The sequence below is a fragment of the Oryctolagus cuniculus genome, chromosome 12, assembly GCF_051225735.1.
Source record: "Oryctolagus cuniculus isolate XC-2025 breed Fujian yellow rabbit chromosome 12, ASM5122573v1, whole genome shotgun sequence".
Classification (NCBI taxonomy): domain Eukaryota; kingdom Metazoa; phylum Chordata; class Mammalia; order Lagomorpha; family Leporidae; genus Oryctolagus; species Oryctolagus cuniculus.
The window spans coordinates 68,060,763-68,086,505 of NC_142878.1; the positions used below are offsets into that span (position 1 = coordinate 68,060,763).

At 42.5% G+C, this 25,743-nt stretch overlaps 1 protein-coding gene across 5 annotated transcripts in view; it reads left to right on the forward strand.

The window, feature by feature from the left end:
* The first annotated feature begins 2,013 nt into the window (after positions 1 to 2,013).
* SLC28A2 (solute carrier family 28 member 2) overlaps positions 2,014 to 25,743 on the forward strand; it is a 35,788-nt gene continuing 12,058 nt past the window's right edge. For 2 of the 5 annotated variants that reach the window (XR_016217201.1, XM_070053273.2), the window contains exons 1-6: positions 2,014 to 2,212; positions 2,613 to 2,702; positions 4,999 to 5,092; positions 5,207 to 5,295; positions 23,166 to 23,257; positions 24,538 to 24,721. Coding sequence is in view for 4 of the 5 variants with exons in the window: in XM_070053273.2 (XP_069909374.1) it covers positions 2,665 to 2,702; positions 4,999 to 5,092; positions 5,207 to 5,295; positions 23,166 to 23,257; positions 24,538 to 24,721 (497 nt within the window). In the remaining variant the exon portion in view is untranslated. 5 annotated transcript variants of the gene reach the window in all.

The following is a 25,743-nucleotide window of genomic DNA, read 5'->3' on the forward strand; positions in this document are numbered from 1 at the left end:
AACATTCTAATTGGCACTCTAACTACTTTGAACACTATTTTTTTTTTTTTTAGATTTTATTTTGTTTGTTCAGTTTTTGGATGAATTTATTAGTGTTTTATCTTGAGCACACACAACTTATATGAGTTGGCCAATGACTTGGAAATTTGGTTGTAGGTTTTTGGGCTGCTTCTTCATGGTTTTTTTTTTTTTCCCCCTTTGTATGATTTCCCCCCTCAAATTGCAGCCATTATAACTGCTCCAAACTCGACCTTCTGTATCTTAAACCTCGTAAGATTGAGTATTATTTCTCTGCATTTTGATTTGAAAAATAAAATACCCACAGAAACACAGCCAGCACACTTACATTTGGCACAGCATTAACTGCATTAATAACTTCATTTCGGACACAGCATCCCACATCGCAGTGCCTGGGTTTGAGTCTTCACTCCACTTCCAACTTCACTTTCCTGGTAATTTGCACCTGTGAGGCAGCAACTGATGGCTCAAGCACTTGGATTCTTGCTACCAATGTCGGAGACCTGGATAGAGTTCCAGGCTCCTGGCTTTGGTCCAGCACTAGTTGTTGCAGGCATTTTGGTAGTGAACCAACAGATGGAAGATCTCTCTCTTTATGTCTCTACTTTTGAAATAATAAAAATAAATAAATAATGTTTTGAAATCATTTTTAGAAATAAGAAAGTAAAGAGAAATGAGACTTCAGGGCTTAGGATGGTTAGGGCCTTGAAGAACTTGCTGGGGGCAGTGCTGTGGCATAGCTGGTAAAGCCACTGCCTGCAGTGTTGGCATCCCATATGGGCTCTGGTTCGAGTCCTGGCTGCTCCACTTCTGAACCCTCTCTCTGCTATAACCTGGGAAAGCAGTAGAAGACGGCCCAAGTGCTTAGGCCCTTGCACCTGTGTGGGAGATCTGGAAGAAGCTCCTGGCTCCTGGCTTTGGATAGGCATAGCACTGGCCATTGTGGCCAATTGCGGAGTGAACCAGCAGATGGAAGACCTCTCTCTACCTCTTCTCGTCTCTCTGTGTAACTCTGACTTTCAAATAAATAAATAAATCTTTATAAAAAAAAAAAAAGAACTTGCTGTAAACAAGCAGGGCATTTCTCAAGTTAAGAAAAAAAAAAAAAAGAAGAAGGAGAAGGAGAAGAAAGAAAAGAGCTAGGATGAATGTGGAGCTCAGCTCTTGTTTTCCCTTCTTTCAAGGATCATTTATCCTCAAGTCCTTCCTCCACTGGCTGCTCTGCAATGCCTTTAAACTATTTTTGTATATAAAAAAACAGGATGAGTAAATACCAACTATTCCATTAAGACTACAATTGGAAGGTCCTATATTGTCTCTAGTTCTGCTTGCTTCTACCAGTAAAAAAAGGAGAGATAAAAGCAGGGAGAATGATATCATCCATTACTTTTGCCCTAATTCTTTCCCAGAAGGGTGTGTAGCTGGTCACCTTGTTTTCCAAGAATTGTTTCTAGCTTTAACACAATTATAAGGTTCAGCATCCATGGATATGACCAGAACTGCCTCTGGTCCCGGCTCTGTCCTAATTAGCTTTTATGACTTTAGATAAATTGCTCATCTTCTTTGAGTCTGTTTTCCTTTGTACTTAAAATAGGATTAGTAACTGACTTGCTTGCCTTACAGGAATATTATGAGGACGAACAGTGAAATTATAGAAAAATCTTATGGAAGACTATAAAGTGATGCAGAAACAGGCATCTATACTTAACCTTTAAATTCATAGCCAAGAAACAGCTCAGAACTAGAAGTGATGGTTTCAGTATTTGGAATTGGCTGAATCACTAACTAGCTGTTGATTCTGGGTAAATCATGTCCTTCCTGACCCATAATTTGACAGTTTATCAACCTCCCCTAGAAGTGATATGACAGAAAACAAACAGTGGAGTCCAAATCAGTTAACCGAGGGGAGGCACCTGTAAGGGTAATTCTTTTCCTTCTCTTCCTCTTGGGAGTTGGCTTATGTCAACATCTGCATTTAAAAGAAACCTGGGTCTCTTGGGAAGGTGAGAAGAGTGTTGTAGTCTGCAATTAGAAGATGAAGAGGAGGTTCTTTACACTTATTCAGGAAAAGAAAGAAGGAAGTGGGTGAGAGAAGACAGAGTTGTGATCGCTGATATGATGTTACCTGGACAGGAAACTAGGAAGTGCCTATCGTGATGCTTGGACCTGGTCCCCAAAATGGCAATTATCTAAGGTAAAAATGAAATAAGGTGTGGGATACGGTGAGCAAGATATACTTCACAGTCATATAGAGATGACAATCAGGGATTAGCTCAAAAATATCTGTAATCACATTTACTTGGAACATAGGTGTCTTATTTTCCTGAAGAGCTTCAAATAGCATCCTACAATTGCAAAGCCATCTACTATTTTCCAAAATGTTTCTCCTATATTGTTAAATAAGTAACTTCCATAGTAATCTTATGAGATAGCATTAAGCAAGTGTGTGTGTGTGTGTGTGTGTGTGTGCGCACGCGCATGGAACTAGGGAAACAGAAACATGTGTCCTCATTTTGATGACTGGAATCATTGTCTACATACTAAATAATCTAAGCCAGAATCCTGAGTTATTGTTGGTTTCGTTTATTTTACAGATATTTACTGATTGCCTGGTACTGTGGCAGATTGTAGCCTGGAGATACAGAGATGAACAAGACAGAGAGCCTGTGCCTGAGGAGATCACAGTAAGTGGGAGACAAGTGAAATTTGGAGTCCTCTGTCTTCTGTCGAGTTCTGCAACAATGTGCTGTGGTAGGAGCAGAGGGCAGGGGTTATAAGTCCTGTTGGAGGGAGTCAAAGGAGAGCTTCATTGAAGAGGGTGGACTTGAAGGAATTTGTTAGGTCCATGTATAGGGTCAGGGTCTTAGAGGCAGAGGGAACAACATCCATGAACAAAGTCTTTTGGTGCAAGGGAACACTGGGTGTTATGGAAATGACATTCACCTAAGTGTTACTGGAAGGTAGAATATGGCAGGAACAAGAACATTTTGGCCAATTCTGCAGATTTATCTTCTCCTCTTTGCTTCATCCTCTCCATGACCGGTTAATCACCAAGTCCTAATACAGATCCATTTGCTTCTGTCTATCCTCGTTTGCTTTGGTTAGAGCCTTACCGTGTACCACCTGAACCACTGCTTTTGTCTCCTGACTGGAAGGACTCTGTGTTGCTGGGAAGTATCTCCAATCCATTCTCCTCCTGCTTCTACATTTTGTCCAGAAAAAGCCCAGACTTTGTAGCTCAGCCTACAAAGTCCATGTCTACCCGGTACTTGACTGCAACTCCAGATTGATTTCTGTGTCCTGCTCTTACATCCCCCTGTCCTTAACTTTTTTTTTAAATTTGTTTCTATCTTTCTTTAATTCATTTCTCAGCAATTTTCCCCCATTCTTTAACTTTTGTAGCATGCTTAACTGGTCAGGAAGGGCTGCTCTTCTGTGTCTTGTAGTGTTCTTCCCTGCGCACACCCTTTTCCCTGTCAATGCTTCCTTCATTACCTATCTAGACTCCAGGCTCAGGGCAAGGGTTCCAGCTCTGTGAAGCGTTCACGATATGTCAGTCTTCCCTCCTGATTTGTAAGTTCTTTGTTGTCAGAGACACTGCTTCATTCATCTTTTCATCTTTAGCACTCAAAAACAGTTGCTTGGGAAATAGTGGGTACTGAAGAAATGACTGAATGGGTTAACAACAGAATTCCTAACAGTCGTTTGGCATTGAATAATGTACAGCTTTTATTTCTGCTCTTTTCTACAAAATGTCTTTCTAGCACAAAATGATGGTGGGTTTTGGAGCTCAGAGACTTTTTTTTCTGAACATTTCTTTAACACACTACCCAAGCCTAGCCCAGTCATGAGGAATGCTTCCTCCGATGAGTCTGTGAGAAGTTCCTGCAAAGTTCTTAGTTCTACAAAATAGTCTTAAAGACATATAAATATTTAACCTGAGAGTTTCCCTCCTCCTCTCCAAGAGAAAGGGCAGGCACAGAGAAGGAGGGCCCAAGAAACAAAACAACCAATGACAGGAGCCTCCCATCCCCCATGCTGGTTCTCCCTTGCCACTCTGTTTTTCCTTCAGTCCTTCCCTGAGGAGCCATTAGGAATCCCACAAGCTGGGGTAAGCAAGGGTACCGGGGTGGGTGGGGGAGGGGAGGGCAGATACTCAGCTAAACCAATTTCTTAATGGATCCTATTTAGGCTAAACTCAAAACTCAAGTAATTCTGGTCCTATATGGGAAGGGCCAAATTTACACAATAAAAATAGGGTCTCTGTGTTTCATGAGATTGTATGTTTAATGCTTGAAGAGATCACATTTTTAAAAATAGTTCTATGGGGAGGGAAATTTTCTGCAAAGTAAAGAAACATCTCAGAATGAACTTAGATTATAAATGTGAATGCTTATGCATTAGGTTTACTTATTCTGAGGCTCAAATGTTTGCTTAAGCTTCTTGATTAATTTGGTTTTAAAGGTTTTGTTATTCAGGATCATTAATATTCATACCAATTATTCTAAATGTAGGTTTCTTACAGTCAATAACTTGAAGGTTTGTTAATTTTTTTTCAGCAATATTTTGGGGTCCAAGATTTTCCAGCTGTCTTCCTCTGTTTCTTTCTTATTTAGCACAACTCACTGGGGCCAATCCTAGTTTAAGAGCAGACACCTATGACCTTCCCTCTGAGGGACCAAATAGGGTCTCTGTAGGTCAGGTCCTAGGGCCTGGAGAGCACACTCATCCCTTCTCTTCTCCTATCTTGATGCTCCTTCCTTAGCTATTAACAATAGGAAACAGCTCCAATATTTCATGACTTATGATATTAAAATGATGCATCCAATCATCCTAATTCTTAGCTCTTAAAGAAATCAACTGACCTTCTAACATTTCTGTTTTTGTGATTCTTTTGGGTAACTGGTCCTAAATATTCTTTCTTGCCCTACATGACAGAATGACCCGTTTTTCAGCCTTCGTCCTGAATTTGTTTTTCAGTTCAGAAGAGAGGATGGAGAAAGCCAGTGGAAGAAAGTCTCTTGCTCTGTCCACAGCGGAGAACGGCATAGAGAACGCAGGGCTGGAGCTCACGGTAATTCTCCAGTCCAGTGTCTGCAGTGCTGGGGCTGCCCATGGCCTCCTGTAGGGTCCTTGGCTGTGCTCTGGCAGGGCTCCAGGATTGACCCTACTCTTACTGTGCTTACAGGAAGAAGGGATAAATTCTGAGCAAACCAGGAGGATGGAAGTGCAAGGACACAGTCTCAGCGATGATGTGAGGCCTGCCACTCACCAAAGGTACCGATGTTCCAGAATTCAGTTCAGTAGAACCTGAGTGCCAGGGACAAGCTGACTAAGAAGAGGTTGAAGCTAATCCATCCTCAGAGTTTGTGGTTTTATTGTGGAGACTCACAACCACCCCATATTATATATGCATATATATGTATTCTGAATAATTATTACATAAGCCTGAGCCATAAAACAGGCTTATTAAGTGTTGGTTGAGCTGATAAAAATAGTAGCAACAATGATAAAAACAGCTAATGTTTATTATGTACTAAGTATTATACAGAGAGATTTATGTAATTTGTTACAACAGGTGCATATTAACATCAAAATCTTTCTAGAAGATAATAGAAATTAAATTACCTAGATCATTTAAAAAAAAGTCTTCTAGAATGCTTAGATTTGGGATGGGGAGAATAGAAACCAGGGAGAAAAGGGAGAAAGACCAACTATGACGTATAATAAAGAAACTCAGAAGGTACAGTGTCTTAGAGCTAAGTCAAAAAAGAAGAATTTCGGCCGGCACTGCGGCTCACTAGGCTAATCCTCTGCCTTGCGGCGCCTGCACACCAGGTTCTAGTCCCGGTTGGGGCGCCGGATTCTGTCCTGGCTGCCCCTCTTCCATGCCAGCTCTCTGCTGTGGCCCGGGAGTGCAGTGGAGGATGGCTCAAGTGCTTGGGCCCTGCACCCCATGGGAGACCAGGAGAAGTACCTGGCTCCTGCCATCGGATCAGCATGGTGCGCTGGCCGCAGTGCGCCGGCCGCGGCGGCCATTGGAGGGTGAACCAACGGCAAAGGAAGACCTTTCTCTCTGTCTCTCTCTCTCACTGTCCACTCTGCCTGTCAAAAAAAGAAAAAAAAGAAAAAGAAAAATTTCAAGAAGGGAGGTACAGTCTCAGTGTTATGTGAACAGGGGTCAAGGAAGGAGGAGTGGGCAATGCAGCTTTGAATCTAATGCTGGACTGGGTCACAGAAGTCATGCCAAAGAAACCCTGTTTGGGAAAAACAGGTCAGATGCATACCATGTCGCAGAGTGCAGGAAAGGTCTGGTTTTATGAGAGAGCATTACTTTTATAAGGTCATACTTTGAGAAGTTAGAAGAGGGTAGTTACTAAAGGGAATATAGATATAACTCAGGGTAGCTTCCAAACAAAAGAATATTCCTATTTTTCTTCTGTTATTTATTTTTAAAAAATTTATTTATGTGAAAGGCAGAGTGACAGAGAAAGAGAGAGAGAGAGAGACAAAGATCGAGAGAGAGAGAGATCTTTATTCACTGGTTCATTTCCCAATTGACCACAACAGCTGGGGTTTGGGCTGGGTCTGGTCCAGACTGAAGCCAGGGGCCAGGAATCCCATCTAGGTCCCCCAGGCACTTGGGCCATCACCCATTGCTTTTCCAGGCACATTAGCAGGGAGCTGAGTAGAAAGCAGAACAGTCAGGACTTGAACAGGCATTTTGATATGTGTTGCAAGCAGCAGCCTAACCCGCAGTGCCGTATCACTGATCCCCTTCTTCTGCTTATTTATTTTTTAAAGATTTATTTATTTATTTGAAAGGCAGAGTTACAGTGAGGCAGAGGCAGAGAGAAAGAGAGAGAGAGAGATATCTTTCCTCCATTGGTTCACTTCCCAAATGGCCGCAATGGGCCGAGCTGGGCTGATCTGAAGCCAGGAGCCAGGAGCTTCTTCTAGGTCTCCTACGTGGGTGCAGGGGCCCGAGTACTTAGACCATCTTACACTGATTTCCTAGGCCATTAGCAGGGAGCTGGATTATAACAGGAGCAGCCAGGACACTAACTGGCCACCCATATGGGATGCTGGCACTAAAGGCAGGGGCTCAATTTACTAGACTACAGCACTGGCCCCGACTCTGAATTCTTTTGTTGAAAAACCTTTGTGGCTCTTCTTTGATTCCAGAACAAAGACCAACTCAGCTGCCTGCATTCAAGTCTCCTTACACCCTCATCCTTCAACCATGACCTATAGTCAACTTGACTTTCCAGTGTTAATTCTTAAATTCCCCTTCTAATTGCTACCCTGTGCTCTGGCAAAAGTCACCTATCATTCTTTATACATAACCCTTCATTTTCTACCTCCAATGTCATGTCTTACATCATTGCTTCTGAGTGAATCATCTTCATTCTACATCTTTCTGCCCAAATGTAATATATCTTTCAAGGCCCAATTCAATACAAGTCATGTTCATGATATCTCCCCAGTGCTGCTCCTCCTCAGCATTGCTGGCCCCAGTCCTAAGAGGTTGGTTTTCCCTCCGAAATTCCAGAACATTCTATCTGGTCCTCTCTCATAACACTTAAAACCTTTGACATTTTGCTATGGACTTCTATCTACACTGTATTTCTATATTGGCCTGCAAATACATGTGTATTTCATGTATTTATCTTTACCTTTTACCTCTTATAACTCCTGGGACAATATTTTACCCAAAGTATCTACTAAGGCTAACCATAACCCTAACCCTAATACTAAAGCTGAACCTAGCCCTAGCCCTAAGCCTAAGCCTAACCCTAACAGTAAGGCTAACCATAACTCTAGCTCTAACCTTAAACCTAAATTTAAACCGAACCCATAATTGCATAATATTCAAAGTTTAATGAGTAGACTTTAATAAATTATTTATATATTTAGATAATAGACTATCAGTTATTCTTTCATGTTCACATTTTAATTGGATTCTGTATTAATTTTTAAATATGTTCATTTTTTTCCTTTAAAAAAAAGATTTATTTTTTTACTCGAAAGGCAAAGCTTCAGAGAAAGAAGAGGTAGAGGGATTTTTCTATCCACTGCTTCACTCCCCAAATGGCCACAGTGGCCAGGGCTGGGCCAGGTGGAAGCTAGGAACCTGGAATGCCATCCAGTTCTCTCACATGGATGGCAGGGGCCCAAGGACTTGGGCTATCTTCTGCTGCTTTCCCAGGAATGTTAGAAGGGAGTTTGATCTGAAGTGGAGCATCCGGAATTCATGCAGCCCTCATATGAGATGCTATTGTGCCAAAATGCAGGCCATTTTCTTGTTTTTTGCTTGATTAACTTTGATGAAGTGTGGCCCTAAGCTTATACTCTTCCATACTGATATCCAGTTTCTCTGCAATACTTTCTAAATTTTGAGTGCTTTCTCTGTTCTGATTCAGCTTCAACTTTGGCATTCATTATGTTAATGTGACAGTTTGAATCTATTTTTAATTATATGTTTCATTCAGACACTTCTGTATATTTAATACAATATCATAATTGTTTACACTGTACTTTTTAAGATTTGGTGGGCCAACCCTTTGCATTAATTTTTCCTTTAAAAACATTCCTTGGAATTCTTGTGGGTTTATTTTTCAAATAAATTGTCTCATCAAGTTTCCAAATTGTAAAAATATTCCCAAGGGTAGATAGATGTTATAGTACAGCTGATTAAGCAGCCTCTTGGGATGCCCACATCCTATAACGAAGTGCTGGTTCAAGTCCCAGCTACTCTGCTTCTTATCCAGTTCCCTGCTAATGTGCTGGGAAGGTAGCAGATGATGGCACAAGTACTTGGATCCCTGCTGCCCACATGTAAAACCCAGATGGAGTCTGGGGCCCCTTACTTCCAGCCTGGCACAGGCCCCACTGTTGCAGCCATTTAGGGAGTGAACCAGCAGATGGAAAAATCTCTCTCTCTCTCTTCCTATCTTTCCCTCTCTGTCATCCTGCCTTTCAAATGCATAAATAAATTTAAAAATCTTAAAAAAATAATTCTGTGAGGAGTTATGCATTAAGATTATGTATTAATTTTCAGAGTATTGTCTTCTTTATTCTCTGTAGTTTTCCAAATCAGGACAGTGATTTAGCTCCCTGTTTATTTATGTTCTCTACCTGCTGTTACACATACACGACTTTATTTTATTTAAGATCTATTTATTTATTTATTTGAAAGTCAGAATTACAGAGAGGGAGAGTGGGACAGAGACAGAGACAGAGAGATTTTCTACCTGTTGGTTCACTCCTCAGATAGCTGCAATGGCCAGGGCTGGGCGAGGCCAAAGCCAGGAGTTAGGAGTTTCTTCCAGGTCTCCATGTGGGTGGCAGCAGCCCCAAACACTTGGGCCATCCCACACTGCTTTTTCTCAAGCCATTAGCAGGGAAGTGGATCAGAAGTGGAGCAGCCAGGACACAAACCAGTGCCCATGAGCATTCCAGTGTTACAGGAAGTGGCTTTATCTGCCACGCCACAATGCTGGCACCTACGGTTTTATAAAATGAATGTCTTTTTCCTGACTTATACCATGTTTCAATGTCTCTAAAACTTTTTTTTTTTTTTGCATTTTAAAAAATATTATTTGAAAGGCAGGGATATGGAGAGAGAGAGAGAGATATCTTCCATCCGCTGGTTTACTACCCAAATGGCCACAATGACCCGAGCTGGGCAGATCCAAAGCCAGGAGCCAGGAGCTTCTTCCAGGTCTCCCATGCAAATACAGGGGCCCAAGTTCCTAAGCCATCTTCTGCTGCTTTCCCAGGCACATTAGCAGAGATCTGGATTAGAAGTGGAGCAGGAGGCTGGTGCTGTGGCATAGTGGGTAAAGCTACTACCTTCAGTGCCGGCATCCCATATGGGTGCCGGTTCGAGACCCAGCTGCTCCAACTTCCGAATCAGTTTTCTATTATGGCCCGGGAAAACAGTAGAAGATTGCCCAAGGCCTTAGGCCCCTGCACCTGCATGGGAGACCTGGAGGAGGCTCCTGGCTCCTGGCTTTGGATCAGCACAGCTCCAGCCATTGCGACCATCTGGAGAGTGAACCAGAAGATGGAAGACCTCTCTCTCTCTCTCTCTCTCTGCCTCTCCTTCTCATTGTATGTTAACTGTGACTTTCAAGTAAAATAAATACATCTTTAAAAAAAAAAAAGAATTAGAGCAGCCAGGACTCGAACTGCTGCCCATGTGGGATGCCAGTGCTGTAGGCAGCAGCTTTATCTGCTATGCCACAGCACCAGCCCCATTTTTACATTTTTAAATCAGTGAAATTGGGATATGTCTAATAATAGAATGTTTAATTAGCACCATTTTGCCTTTTTAGCGTAATGTTTTTTAAAGATTTATTTATTTGAAAGTCAGAGTTACACAGAAAGAGGAGAAGCAGAGAGAGAGAGAGAGAGAGAGAGAGAGGTATTCCATTGAATGTTCACTCCCCAGATGGCCACAATGGCTGGAGCTGCGTCAATCTGAAGCCAGGAGCCAGGAGCTTCTTCTGGATCTCCCACATGGGTGTAGGGGCCCAAGCAATTGGGCCATCTTCTACTGCTTTCCCAGGCCACAGCAGAGAGCTGGATCGGAAGAGGAGCAGCCGGGACTAGAACCGGCGCCCATATGGGATGCTGGTGCTTCAGGCCAGGGCTTTAACCCACTGTACCACAGTGCCGGCCCCTTTAGTGTAATTTTTAATGAAGGATAGCATTTATATGGAACAATAAACATAAGCAGGTTTCTTAATGAGTTTTCACGAAGAGAATACACCCATATGATCATCACCTAGATGAAACACCAAAACATTATCAGTGCCCAAGAACCATTTCATGCTCCCTTTTAGACACAATCTGTTTAAAGGTAATTGCTACTCTGACTTTTAGTATCATTGATTAATTTCACCTGTTTTGGATTTTTTACAAAAAATACATTTTTGGGGGGACTGGCACTGTGGCATAGTGGGTAAAGCCACCGAGTGCAGTGCTGGCATCCCATATGGATGCCGGTTGAGTCCTCCTGGCTGCTCCACTTCTGATCCAGCTCTCTGCTGTAGCCTGGGAAAGCAGTAGAATATGGCCCAGTTGCTTGAGCCCCTGCACCCATGTGGAGACCCAGAAGAAGCTCCTGGCTCCTGGCTAAGATTGGCCCAATTTCAGCCATTACAGCCATTTGGGGAGTGAACCAGCAGATGGAAGACCTCTCTCTCTCTGCCTCTGCCTCTCTGTAACTCTGCCTTTCAAAATAATAAATAAATCTTTTTTTAAAAAAGACAAATTTATATTTTTAAAGGAAATGTACCACAGATATTCTTTTGTGTCTGACTTCTTGTGCTTGGCATTATGTTTGGGAAATGGTATGGTCCTTAGTACATGCTTCACTGCTGTACAGTAATTCACTGTAAGAATTTAACACAGCTTACTTATCCATATCACCAAGTTTGAGAATTTGAGTAATTCCCACTTTTTACTATTATGAATAGTGTTCCTAAAAACATTTTTGTACATATCTTTCAGTAAACATAAATACCTAAGCCCATATATATATATATATATATATATATATTAAGATTTATTGAATTAATTTGAAAGTCAGTTTCAGAGAGAGAAATCTTCCATCTGTTCCCCAAAAGGCTCCAATGGCTGGTGCTGGACCTGGCCAAAGTCAGAAACCTAGAACTTCATATAGGTCTCCAACGTGGGTGGCCGGGGCACAAGCATTCAAGCCATCTTGTGCTACTTTTCCAAGCACATTAGTAGGGAGCTGGATTGGAAGTAGAGCAACCAGGACTTGAACCAGCATCCATCATTGGATGCCATCATTGCAGGCAGCAGCTTAACCTACTGTGTCATAATGCTGGACCCAAGCCTGTATGTCTTAACGTGGAATTGTGTCATAGAGGATGTAAAGGTTTATAAAGCTTTGACAGATGCTGAACATGATTGTAGTAAACTGTACTCCCCTGGCTGTGTTATGAGAGTCTGATGCTTTCATTTTCTCTGTTATGCCTGTACAATATTTTCATTTTTTAGTTTTGCTTTGTGTTTTCATAATGACTAAGGAAATTGATTATTTTTTCATATTTTTCCAGCCACTGAATATTCTCTTTTGTGAAGTGCCTGTTCCAGTCTTTAACTGGCAGCATTTTTATTTCTTAGTGTATATAGTGGTACATTTTACAAATGATGAAATAAAGAAGTAGATTTTAAATGCTTTCACATAACGACAAAAGGTAAGTATATGAGGTAATGCTTGATTTAGCCATTCCAGTGTATACTACCTATTTCAAAAGATCAGGTTCTAGGGGCTGGTGCTGTGACGTAGCAGGTAAAGCCACTGCCTGCAGTGCCAGCATCCCATATGGGCACTGGTTCTTGTCCCAGTTGCTCTACTTCCGATTCAGCTCTCTGCTGTGGCCTGGGAAAGCAGTAGAAGATGGCCCAACTCTTTGGGCCCCTGCCCCTGCGTGGGAGACCCGGAAGAAGCTCCTGGCTCCTATCTCCTGGCTTCGGATCAGTGCAGCTCTGGCTGTTGCAGCCAACTGGGGGAGTGAACCAGCAGATGGAAGACCTCTCTCTCTCTCAGCCTCTCCTCCTCTCTCTGTGTAACTCTGACTTTCAAATAAATAAATAAATCTTTTAAAAAAAACCAGGTTGTATACTATAGATGTACAGTTTTTATTTGCCAATTTAAAAATACAAAATTAATACCCTATATGTTTTTTGTTCCACTATTAATAATTTTTTTAACTTTCTAGCCATCCATCACAAGTTTATAGGCAATTAATTTTTGTGGATTTATTATATCTGCCCAGATATCTGCCTATTCCTTTATTCAGCAAACACTAATTGAACATCTGTGTATAATGGACAGGTACTTACTAGCTACTTAAAACAATAATACACAATGTATGCTAGGTACTCAGTTGGGTACCATGAATGTCAAAATGAGAAGATAAACTCACCTTTCCCTGAAATGCCTACAACCCGAGAGAGGTAAACAGAAAAATGGCAATATCATGCCACATAGTAAGTGCTAGAACAGAGATATAAAATGCTGTAAGACCACAGTAGATGAACAATTGACTCTTATTTTTAAGAAAGTCTTCGCCTAGGAGGTAGCAGTTGGATCCTGGAAGATGAATAGGCATTTATAAGATGGAGCATGGTAATAGAGCATATATCAGGCATGAAATTGTGAAAGATTGTTTCTTTGTTCTTTTTCTTCCCTTCCCTTCCTTTCTCTTTCCTCACCTCTCCTCCCTTTTCTCTCCCTTTTCCCCTTCCCTTTCTTTCCTCTTCTCTTATTTATATGGCAGAAAGATAGGAAAAGAGGGAGAGAGAGAAAGATCTTCCATCTGATAGTTCACTCTGCTAAATGCCAATAACAGTCAGGGTTGAGCAAGGCCAAAGTCAGAAACTCCTTCTGGGTCTTTACACGGGTGGCAGGGGCCTAAGTAATTGAGCCATCACTTGATGCTCCTTAACTTCTCCTTAACTGCTCAGCCAAAGCCTGCCCCTGGCAGGTTCTCCTGGGAGGGCAAGACACCTGGTGTGGCAAGGTACTCATTCATGGAAGCAAGCACCGAGACTGCGAGGCAGGCAGTGTCAGCAGGGACAGGTTAGAAAGTTATCTGGTTTTAAACTAGGAAGCCAAAGGGATTTCTAGGCAGGAGATGGAAAGGAACCATACTGCTTCTTAGGAAAGTAACTGCCAGCAGCGGGGAGAGTGGATTAGAGTTGGGAATTTTTGGTGGCAAAAAGCAGTTAAAAGGCTCTGATAATTAACTGTCCAGGCAAGAGATGAAGAGAATCTAGGCTTAGGCAGGATGAGTAGGGATAGATCAGAGAAGTCAGGTTCCAGGGATACTTTTGGAGAAGCATTGACAAGCTGTCATGACCTGTTAAAGGCCAGCAATGCTCAGACTCTGCTTCCATCCTCCCTTATCCTGCTCTTGCTTCCTCAGGACATCCTTAATCCAATCTTCCATTGCAGACTGATTTTGTCTTCCCTTTATTATTCTTTCTGAACTGACCCTTCTCTCTAAAGCAATTTAACAAAAACAAAAACACATGAGGGAGAGTTCTTTCTGTGGTTAGAATTCAAACCAATTTGGTGGTGGTGAAGGATGTTTATTTTTAAAATGTACTGAATCTGAGTACATTTGATGATGGAAAGAAGGACCCAGGAGAGCCAGAGAAAGGGAAGGGGGAGGGTGGTGGGAGAGGAAAAGAGCAAGATAATGAGACACTTGTTAGAACAGGGCCCTGAGGAACGGATGGAGGGGGAACTGAGATTAGGAGTTGGAGGACTGGCCCTGGTTAAGTGGGAAGAGCAGTTTTTCCTAAGCCATTTGAGAGGAAGCTGAGAAGCTGTTGGATCGGAGATGTGCTGAGGTGAAAACAAAGGAGAGCAAGGGATCTAAGTTTGGAGAGGCTGAGTTTCTGAAATGCAGAGGGTTTTTCTGCAGAGAGTGAAGGAGGCCAGGCCACTGGAGAGTCACCCTGTCCCCATGCCTTCCACAGGCCCTCTGAATGCCTTCTGCTCTGAGTGGTAGAGCTGAGGACAGCCAGGCTCCTGGGACTGGCCCGGCAGGACAGCATCCTGTCCTAAGCTTGGGGTCTGCCTGGGAAAGCAGCAGCACAACAGCCAGCCTTGGAAGAAAGAGTCACACTATCCTAGCTTGTCTTCTCAATACCACTTCTTCCAGTTCTGGACTTCAGAAAGGAAGAGCTGGGTCATGTTGAAATGTTTGTTTAAGTGAATGGTTTGCCATTCAAGATAATTACCAGACAAAAGGATAATGATCATATCCCAGATTAACTTCGTGGTAAACCTCAATGAATTTCGACTCCAAGTTCTTTTCAGGTAAGCCTACACTTTACATGGAGACCAGTTAAATAATCACAACTTAAAACAGTTGTAATTGTTGTAACATGCAGAATTCTGGTCCCAAACTGGACTGCCTGGGCCTTCTTCATCGATGGACACTTCATTTCATCACTGTAGATATATGTGCTCAGTTTTCTTTAGAAGTTTTTTTAGAACTTTCATTCTTTTCAAATTCCCAATTCCACTTAATCTACCCATTTTGCCATTCCCAATCCCATCTCCATTGCTATTTGGTTCATAATTTGATATAATTCCTTTTCTAGATTGATTAAGTATTTATGACTAGCTTCCTTTTCATTATGGCAATATCACTTATAATATAGCCTAATCATTTTTTTCTTTGCCTTTGTCCTTTTTTTTCTTTCTCAGAAAAACAGCAGTCTCTTCTAAACTTTATAGCCAATCTGTCAGTCTCTGTTTTTAATTGAGTTGTTTGGGCCATTTATGTTTAATGATTTAATCCTACCATCTTGCTGTTTGTTTCTATTTGTCTTATCTATTTCCTCTTTTGTTCTTTTTATATCTTCTTTTATATTAATAGACTACATTTAAATGATTCCATTTTATCTCCTTTGTTGCTTTATTAGCTAAAATTCTTTGTTTTGTTATGTTAGTGATTGCTTTAGAGCTCATAGTGTACATCTTTAACATATCAAGTTTACCTGCAAGTGACATTCCCATTCATATGAGTACAGTACTTGTATAAGAACTTTAATAGTATACTCCTTTTTTCCCCTTCCAGCCTTTGTATTACTGTTGTTACACATTTTACTTTTACATATGTTATAAACACCACACTACACTGATGTTATTTTTACTTAAACAGTAAAAGAACTTCCTATTTTCTCCAACTTTAATGTTCCTGCACCCACATGAATCCTTCTCTTTCCCCTCCTTTAGCAGAAGGCTCCCGGCTCCCAGCCTGACGCCAGTCTCTCTATCCATCTTCTTAATCCCATTCTTCTTAATCCCCTTCTAATAGGCCCTTCCCGGGATCGTCAATCACTCTTTTCTCTTAGACCCTTCCCCTGTCTCTAAGTCTACTCAAGTTTGTTTGCTTTATTTTATTTTTACAATAAACTTTACCTCAATTTTGTGATACCTTTCTTCTTCATGGCTAAGTTTCTTGCAAAAGTGAGATTTCCTTTCTGTTTCCATTTTCTCACCTGTCATTTACTTCTCAGCCCAATGCAATCTAATTTCAAAACTACCTTCACTGCTCAACTAAATAGTCTAAATATTCTCGTCATGGGACCAATGAAACCTACTTTTCAAACAGGTAACTCCTCGCTATGACTGTCTAACCTTTTCTATTTGGAACTCATGTATAGGCATGTATACCCTATTTCTCTTGATGCTGCTTCTTGTCTGTTTTCCAGGGTTTTGTGCTTTGTCTTCTCACTCCAATACTTAATATCTTTCTAAAAAATATTTATTTATGTATCTGAAATTCTGAGTTACAGAGAGAGAGAAAGATACAATCACAGAAATCTTCCATTTTCTGTTTTATTCCCCAGAAGGCTAAAATAGCCAGGGCTCAGCCAGATCAAAGCCAGAAGCCAGAAAATTCATCAGGGTCTTCACATGGGTGGCAGGGGCCCAAACACTTAGGCCATCTTTTGTTGCTTTTCCTAGACCATTAGCAGGGAGCTGGATCGGAGGTGGAGCAACTAGGACACAAACTGGTGCCTATATGGAATGCTGGAGTTGCAGATAACAACTGTATCTGCTATGCCACAATACCAGCCCTGTCCAATACTTAATATATCTTGACTCAAATCCATATCTATAGTGTGCACCTTTGTTCTAAGCTTCAGCCCAATATATAATAATGCTTTGTCAAACCAAACATCTACACCAAGATGTTACATATATTTTTCAAATTAAACATGTCTCAAATCAAACTCCTGTCAGTGTAGACTTCATGCTTTCTTACTATGTTAGGCACAGGGCTGGGCTCTAGGCACATAAACTCACTTTTCATCTTCGTGGTCTTCTCCTCCTCCTGGATTTTCTGTTTTGTTGTATGTTATCAGATTTATTGAGTGGCTCATAGCAGAAACCTCATTGTCAGGTTAGGTTTTCATATCTCTCTTCCTTCACTTGTGCTGATCCTTTCTCTTAAACACCTACTCCACTCACACCTTTCATCAGTCCTCCTCTGCACATCACAGTTACCCCCCCACTTGGCCTCCAGCCCATCTTCCATCCCATCCACCAAAATGATCTTTCTAAAACACACATCTGCTATGTTACTTGCTTAGATTCCCTTTGGGTTCTCCTTGTCCTACAATGTTTAAATTCCCAAGCATGACAAATAACCTACATAATTTCTGCCCTTCTTTCCAGATTTTCTTCCTATCATCTGTCCACATACTCCCTTCATCTCAATGACAGTGAAACATGCTGTTCTTTCAAAATACGGGGCACACTCAGCATGCTTTCTCTCTTCTAGGGAAACTCCAAACCTCTCCTAACTCTACAACATATGCACCAAGCAAACTTCTTTGCCTTTTAGATCAATTCATCTGTCTCCTTCTTTGTGAATGTTCCTTTGTTATTCACAGACAGTATTTGCTCCCTCTTCTTCTCTACTCTCTTAGCAGTCCTAACTTTTTTTTTTTTTTTTTTTTTTTTTTGACAGGCAGAGTGGACAGTGAGAGAGAGACAGAGAGAAAGGTCTTCCTTTGCCGTTGGTTCACCCTCCAATGGCCGCCGCGGCCGGCGCGCTGCGGCCGGCGCACCGCGCTGATCCGATGGCAGGAGCCAGGAGCCAGGTGCTTTTCCTGGTCTCCCATGGGGTGCAGGGCCCAAGCACCTGGGCCATCCTCCACTGCACTCCCTGGCCACAGCAGAGGGCTGGCCTGGAAGAGGGGCAACCGGGACAGAATCCGGCGCCCCGACCGGGACTAGAACCCGGTGTGCCGGCGCCGCTAGGCGGAGGATTAGCCTAGTGAGCCGCAGCGCCGGCCTTAGCAGTCCTAACTTTGGAACCCTGGAATGCCCCTCTAGAATTCTAGTCTTAACATCTGTAATTAGAAGCAGCTTCATGTAATGGAAAGATCTGAGTTTAAACCCTAATTCTGCCACCTGCTGGCAGGCTCTGTTTCCTTACTTACAAACTCCTTAAAATATGACCTCTGCGTTATTTTGGGATGATGACTCATGAAGTTTTGCAGTACCTGATAAAAGGTGCCTAATAAACAGCATCTGTTCTTCGCAGGCAAAATTTTGGAAAAATTAGTCCATATGTGCTCATGCTCCCTCTTTAATTTCCTGCAATTCAGTTTCCAGTAATTCTCCTGGAAATAGCTCTCTCAAGCAGAACCTCACTGCCAAATCTAGCACCTTCTTTGTCATTCTTTGTCATGTCATTGACCTCTCTTCTTCCTTAAAGATCATTCACCTTTTTGATTTCTCCACTAGCTCTCCAACTGGCCTTACTAAGTCTGCCCTATAAGAGTGACTGTTCTGACTTCCTGGTGAGAAGGTGGGAAACCTGCAGGGATTGGTGGGTGTTGACAATAGAGTCTTGGACGGGTGTCTAGGGGCCTGACTATGTTGCAAATCACTGCAAGTCCTAAGGAAGAATTTTAAGCAGCCCATCCTTGCAGGATACCCCCACCTCCACATTTTTTTTTTTTTTCCATTAGGGTCTGATTATGCTCTCAGTAGCTGAAGAATCTAGAACTCCTTAGTCTTCAAATTCCTATTGAGGGGCCAGTGTTTTGGCATAGTGGGTTAAGCTGCCACCTGTGACGCCAGCATCCCACATGAATCCCAGCTGTTCCACTTCGAATCCAGCTCCCTGCTAATGGCCTGGGAAAAGCAGCAGAAGATAGCCCAAGAGCTCGGGTTCCTGCTCTCCATGTGGGAGACCTGGAAGAAGTTCCTAGCTTCAGCCTGGCCCAGCCCTGGCTGTTGCAGCTATCTGGAGAATGGACCAGCAAATGGAAGATCTTTCTCTCTTTCTCTCTCACTCTGTCTCTCTCTCCGTCTCTGTAACTCTAAATTTCAAATATATAAATAAACACTTTTAAAAAATTCCTATTGAAATCATTCAAAGAATTTGTAAACAAGATAAATAATATCAGAGGACGCCCATGATGGACATTATCTGTATTATAGAAACTTGGAGAAACTTTTGCTTACAATAGAACTAAAGGGCCTGGCCTTGGAAGTAGAGTCACAGCTCTCCTTTATGAGAGAGCACCTTCCTTGGGAAGACCCCACTGCCTGTCAGAACCACTGCTACCTTTAATTTGGAGAGGTAGGATTCTGGAAAGTAGAGATTGTGGGAGATTGAAGGGCTGGTTGGAAATCCCACTTTGCAAGTCTTTCTGAGCCTTTGGCATTGTGTCTCCACCATTAGTATGGAGAAGATCTGATGTTTGCTTCTAGCTGAAATAAGCGCATCAAGTAAAGATGTGGTTACCTGAAGAGGGAGAGTTCTTTTCCTAGGCAACACATCCACCCTAACTCAGCAATGAGGTGTCTAGCTATATGGGCCGAGTGCACTCAGAACTGGCCATCTCCAGCTGTACAGAGCCTTTGCCTCCAATATACAGTCTGCTGGCTTCCCTCTGAGTGGCCTTTCCTTGCCTCTCCTGGCTTTGACTTTCTACCTTGGCTACTGACCTTTTTGCTTCTCTGACCAGCTGTCATTCTTCCTTGGACACTTTTGGTAATTGTTTTCTGGTCTCTAAACAACACCACCTAGCTTTTCTCTAGTTCAAAACCAGTTGCATACATTACTTTGATCCTGATAAAGTGCTACCCAGTATGGTAGTTATTAGCCAATTCTTTTTATGCCATCATCAAAATAAAATCTTTGACCCCTTGAAAAGATTCTGGTCACTTCTTCCTGGAGGTTTTCACCCTTTACTCATACCACCATTTAGTTCTGGGTTGATTAATTTCCTTTATTTTAGTTCTTACTTCAAGCCCGAGCAGCAGAAATTCACTCAGGGCATCACTGTCTCCGGTCAGTGGAGCTAGATTCTCCGGAGGCTGTCCAAATTTTCTACTCTAATTGCTAAATCATAGTATCCCAGACTCTGGAAGTTCCTGTAGCTCTGTCTGCCTTAGTTGGAAATTTCTACTCTTGTGAGACAGTCATTGAGAAGACACTTGAATACCCTGGCTTCTTGGTCTGACATACAGTGCTTACTAAAGTTACTTTGAGCTAGCACTACCACCACACCACCATCACCTACTTGCCTTGTCATTTGGGGCTTCAGGAAGTAAGCACATTAAGTGAGAGGATTATCATTAGCCCATACCCAGAAAACCTCTCATACACAGAGCTCTCATCAATGAGTTCATATTTCCCAGAAAGTCATGAGAAACATTTATCAAGTTGCACCATCTATCAATTAAATTTCTTCTCAATTCAGCTTCCTGATGTTAAGCCTTTACAGTAAGTAATGCTCAAGCTGTACCATTATGTAAAGAGCGTGGTACTATTAGCAAGGGCCTTGTCCTAGCAGGATACTGGGACCCCAATGGATACCTGCTTATAAGCCTTTATGTACTGCTTCTCAGTTGGCGTGAAAGGGTAAAAAAGTTTGCTTTCTCTTTTTCCTTTGGAAAGTCTCTATGGTTTTTCTTTTTGCTTTTTAGTTTTTAAACTAGAAGGCTAGTTTCAGCTTGATAGTCTAAGATCAGGTTGTTAATGGGTGTTCCAGAAATAGATATTCTTAATTAATTTCTTGTAGTACCCACTAATTTAGTGTTTTTTTTTTTTTTTTTTTTTGACAGGCAGAGTGGACAGTGAGAGAGAGAGACAGAGAGAAAGGTCTTCCTTTGCCGTTGATTCACCCTCCAATGGCCGCCGCGGCCAGCGCACCGCACTGATCCGATGGCAGGAGCCAGGTACTTCTCCTGGTCTCCCATGGGGTGCAGGGCCCAAGGACTTGGGTCATCCTCTACTGCACTTCCTGGCCACAGCAGAGAGCTGGCCTGGAAGAAGGGCAACCGGGACAGAATCTGGCGCCCCGACCGGGACTTGAACCTGGTGTGCCGGCGCCGCAAGGCGGAGGATTAGCCTAGTGAGCCGAGGCACCGGCCCTAATTTAGTTTCTGTTCAGTCTGTGGTAGCAGAAATATCTGCTAGGCCTATGGTTTATACCTACTCTTGGACTAGCTCGTGTTCCCTCTTGTTTTGCAGTGGCCTAGCTCAACTGGCATTTGACTGAGTGTAATTTTAAACCAGATTTAGCTAGGGTAACAGTTTGTGTCCCACTAGGAAACAGATGGCACACTTAAATTAGGATAATTAGGAGAGGGTTAATTTGCAAAGACACCATTATAAAAATGTGTGTTAGGCATAGTGGAACCATGAAAAGACAGTATAAGCTATCATTAAACCCAAGGCTTTAAGCAGTGAGCAGTTATTCTTCCCAGACTTGAAGGGACAAGATGTAAGAGAACCCAGGGAGAGAGTCAGATGAAAAGATCTCTTTCCTCAACGTGCTAACCTCAGTTAGGTCCCACTGGCAGAAGCCAACTTAACAAGCCAGAGGGCATTGGGAGCCCAACATGTATTCCACATGGATTAGACTTCCAAGGCACAGAGAACAGTGGGGAGAATGAATCTGGAGGAACAAACCCAAGAGATCTGGCCTAACCAGGAAGTCTAGGATTGAAACACTTGATATAATCTATGAATGATGTTCCAACACCAGTATCTCCAAGCAAAGCTTTTTACTATTTTCTCTTTTAAACATGGAAAGGTTGTAGAGTTCTTGAAATCCCAAAATAGTCTCTTGAATCTATCCAGTCAGATGATAATAGAGACTTCTTTCTCCTTACACAGCTTACCTGTATCTGATAATAGACACTCTGCTCAGCTAACACAGGGGTAGGTTCCCTGCAGAAAGGGGCACTAAGGAGAGGGTGGAGGCAGGAGTGACAGGAAGGCTATAAATGAGAAGCAGGGAATGTACTGGACTGGAGAGGAAGCAATGAAGAAGTAGCCATGGTACTCCCAGGACCAGTGCCTCAGGGGATTTGGAGTTAGTGGCTGCTCCAGCACTGGCTAAGGTGTCTGGCCTCAGCCTGATGGCCACACTGGGATCTTCTGGTTGGGTCACCTTCTTTGGAGTTTCTCATAGTTTAGACATTAGAGCTTTTCACTCATGTGGCTGCAGTGTACCAAGGATTCTTAGGGTGGCAAAGACAGCTAAACCTGGGGTCTAGGTAAGATGCAACATAAAATGAAGGTTAAGAGCTCAGATTTTGAAGCTAAACTTCTGGAGTTTATATTCTGTCTCTGATCCCTTTTTTTATGTTTTTTTTTTTTTTTTTAGTTTGAAAGGCAGAGTTACAGAGAGAGAGAGAGAGAGAGAGAGAGAGAGAGAGAGAACCTTCCATCAGCTGGTTCACTCCCCAAATGGCTGCAATGGCTGTGACTGGGCTGGTCCAAAGCCAGGAGCCATGAGGTTCATCTGGGTTTCCCACATGGGTGCAGGGGCCCAAATACTTGGGCCATCCTCCACTGCCCTCTCAGGAATATTAGCAAGAAGCTGGTTTGGAAGTGGAGCAGCTAGGGTTCAAACTGGCACCCACATGGATACCAGTGCCACAGGATGCCACAACGCTAGCCCGTCTCTGCTCCTTACAGCATCTATAACCATTTGAAAGTTACTTAACATGCGTGTTTTTCATTTTCTACATCTGTAAGATGGGAATAATAGTAGCTACCTTCATGGTTCTTAGAAGGATTCAATGAGTTAGTATTACATAATTCTAGGAAGAGCCTAGCACATAGAAAGCACTATAATGTCCACTAAGCCAAACTTGAATGGCCCTACTTGCTGGGCATCTTCTCTCATGCCTAATCATCCAAGGATTCTTGAAATAGATGGTGTTTCCCTTCTTAACAATGTATAGCTGAATGGCTATTCAAGGTTATTGGTTTGTGTGGTTTTTAGGGAAGGATAGGCCCTATTCTGAATATCATAGCTGTCCAATCCCCTGTACTTTGGGAATGGGGAAGGAGTCAACCCCTGATATGACCAGTGTCCACTTCTACTGTAGGTTACCAAGGGCACTGCTAGCAGAGGGTCATTTTGATTTGCTGCCCATTGGCGAGGTTTTGTCTGCCTTTTTTTGGCCTTGCCTGGACACTACCTAATTTCTCCTTCGCTGAATAATTTTCTTTGTTGGTTAAAAGCAAATTCGAAGTTCCTAGAATGAATACAAATGGAATAGAATAATTCTTGTGTCTTAACTTTTGTGCCCTCATCAGGAGTTATCTACAGCCTCTCACCAAGGCAAGAACTTTCTGCCAAAGACATGCAAGCTTGTTCAAGAAGATCCTGTTGGGCCTGTTGTGTCTGGGTGAGATATTGAGAAGTCATGGGACCAAGAAACACGATCATTTTAGGAATGTTACTTTGTGATAAGATGATGACCAGATGGAAAGCATTTTTACTCAAAAACTGATCTAAAGGGCTATTTGATGTATAAGTACATCTTGCTGAATCATAATTTATTGAATTGTGCCTATAGGAATAAGCAAAATATGAGAATAATCCATTTATCAAAACTGTATTATTTGATAAACTTGAAATATTTCTGAGAATATAGACATCTCTTTTTTAGTGTCTTGATTTGATGCTGGGCATAATTTCTTGTAGTCTTTATGAGAGAAGACTTTATTATTCCATACTTATTTGTTGGTTTACTAGTAAGATCAATGATATAAAATATTTTTAAAAGACAGCAACCTCCTGTTTCATATATATTGCCAATGATTATGGGCCTTTGTTGTCAACGTTAGAGGCAACTAGGATGATGAGAACAAAAATTATATAATGAGATGTGTAAGGGAGCCATGAGGCTGTACTTCCTAGTGGTAGCCTTGTTTCCATGGTTTTGTTGAAGAGGAAAGGTTAAAATGACTAGAGTAATAAGGTTTCAAGAAGAGGGGTGGGAGTTGTGGTGTAGTGGGTTAAGCTGCCACTTAGAATACTAAAATCCCATGCTGGAGTACCTGGGATGGAGTCCTGCCTCCACTTCTGACCCAGCTTATTGCTTCTGAGCCTGGGAAGCAGTGGGTGATGGTCCAAGTACTTGGGTCCCTGCCACCCACATAGGAGATCTGGATGGAATTCCTGGCTCCTGGCTTTGGCCTGGCTCAGCCCCAGCTGTGGTGGGCATTTGGGAAGTAAACCAGTGGATGGAAGACCTCTCTCTTTCTCTGTGTCCCTCCCTCTTGGTTATCCTGCTTTTCTAATAAATTGATAAACAGATTTAAAAAAAAAGGTTTCAAGAAGAGATGACTGACTTTTGAAGTCTGTGGTGGATGCTGATCCCATTTACTCCAAGGTGCAAAGAGAAGTCAAATAAAATAAAAAGGGAGTGAGATCATCAGGGGCAAGTGAACACATGAGGTCTTCAAACTAAATTGGCTTCTCCTTGGGAATCCTCAAGAAAAGAACAGTTGGATATCTATACTGGCCTCAAGAAATACAGCCTAGTGCGACAGCAGGGTTGGGTGGCAAGGTCTTGGAATGGTTTTCTTGCTTTCAGTCTTGGGCATTCAATTCATTGTTGGAGTTTTATATGCCTCTTGGAAGCTCTGCCTTGCTGATCCTTACCTGACTTTCTCTTTTTAGCGTATGCTGCCTATTTCTTGGCAGCTTGCATCTTGGATTTCCAGAGGGCACTGGCCTTATTTGTCATCACCTGTTTGGTGATCTTGGTCCTGCTTCTCCACTTTCTGAAAAAGTTCTTGGGTAAAAAATTAACAAGATGCCTGAAGCCCTTTAAAAATTCCCAGCTGAGACTTTGGATAAAACGGTAAGATTTTTGGTATTCTTGGCCCCATGATGGATCCTGAACCACAGCCTGCTTCCTTATCCCTCTTTGACAGTTCCTGAGTGATCTCTCAAACCTTCACCTATACTTTCCAAACTAAGGTGTAGACCACAAACAGCCATAGACTTTTGAGCACATGACCTCAGTCCAATATCTTTTTTTTTTTTTTTTTTTTTAACAGGCAGAGTGGACAGAGAGAGAGAGAGACAGAGAGAGAGGTCTTCCTTTTGCCGTTGGTTCACCCTCCAATGGCCGCCGCGGCCGGCGCGCTGCGGCCGGTGCACCGCGCTGATCCAATGGCAGGAGCCAGGAGCCAGGTGCTTTTTCCTGGTCTCCCATGGGGTGCAGGGCCCAAGCACCTGGGCCATCCTCCACTGCACTCCCTGGCCACAGCAGAGAGCTGTCCTGGAAGAGGGGCAACCGGGACAGAATCCGGCGCCCCCTCAGTCCAATATCTTATAACCTTGGTTCTCAACATTGCCAAGGGTCAGGGAGGGTTCAGATTCAGAGAAGAGTTACAGGGGGTCTGGGCCAGAAAGCAGGAGAACCACGGTCCTCTTCAACCAAGTGCCTGGACAAAGACACTGTGGCTGCAGGAAACTGTCACGTTGATTTTGTGGTTGTCCATGTCTCCCTCAGTTCCTTGATACCTTTTACGCTTTTTTACCTCTAGTCCTCCAGACTTACTATACCCACTGGTGTCTTTTATAACTCTTTAAGGAGCAAATTCACTGCTTAGAATATACTGAACTGGATTCTAAAGCAGCCACAGCTCATCTAACTATGGTATACACACATCCATAGGCCAGGAGTGAGATAGTAACTTTCAGACTCTACAAAGTTCCTCTTTTCTGCCCATTTGCCAGTGGGTACAAAGAAAATTGGTGCTAAAGATGCTTGCAACAGTGATAATTTAGAGAAATTGCCCTAGACTGCCATCGGAATTCAAATTATTGATTTATTTGACAGCTGGAAAATAGAGCTGAAAGGATATTTTTCATTAG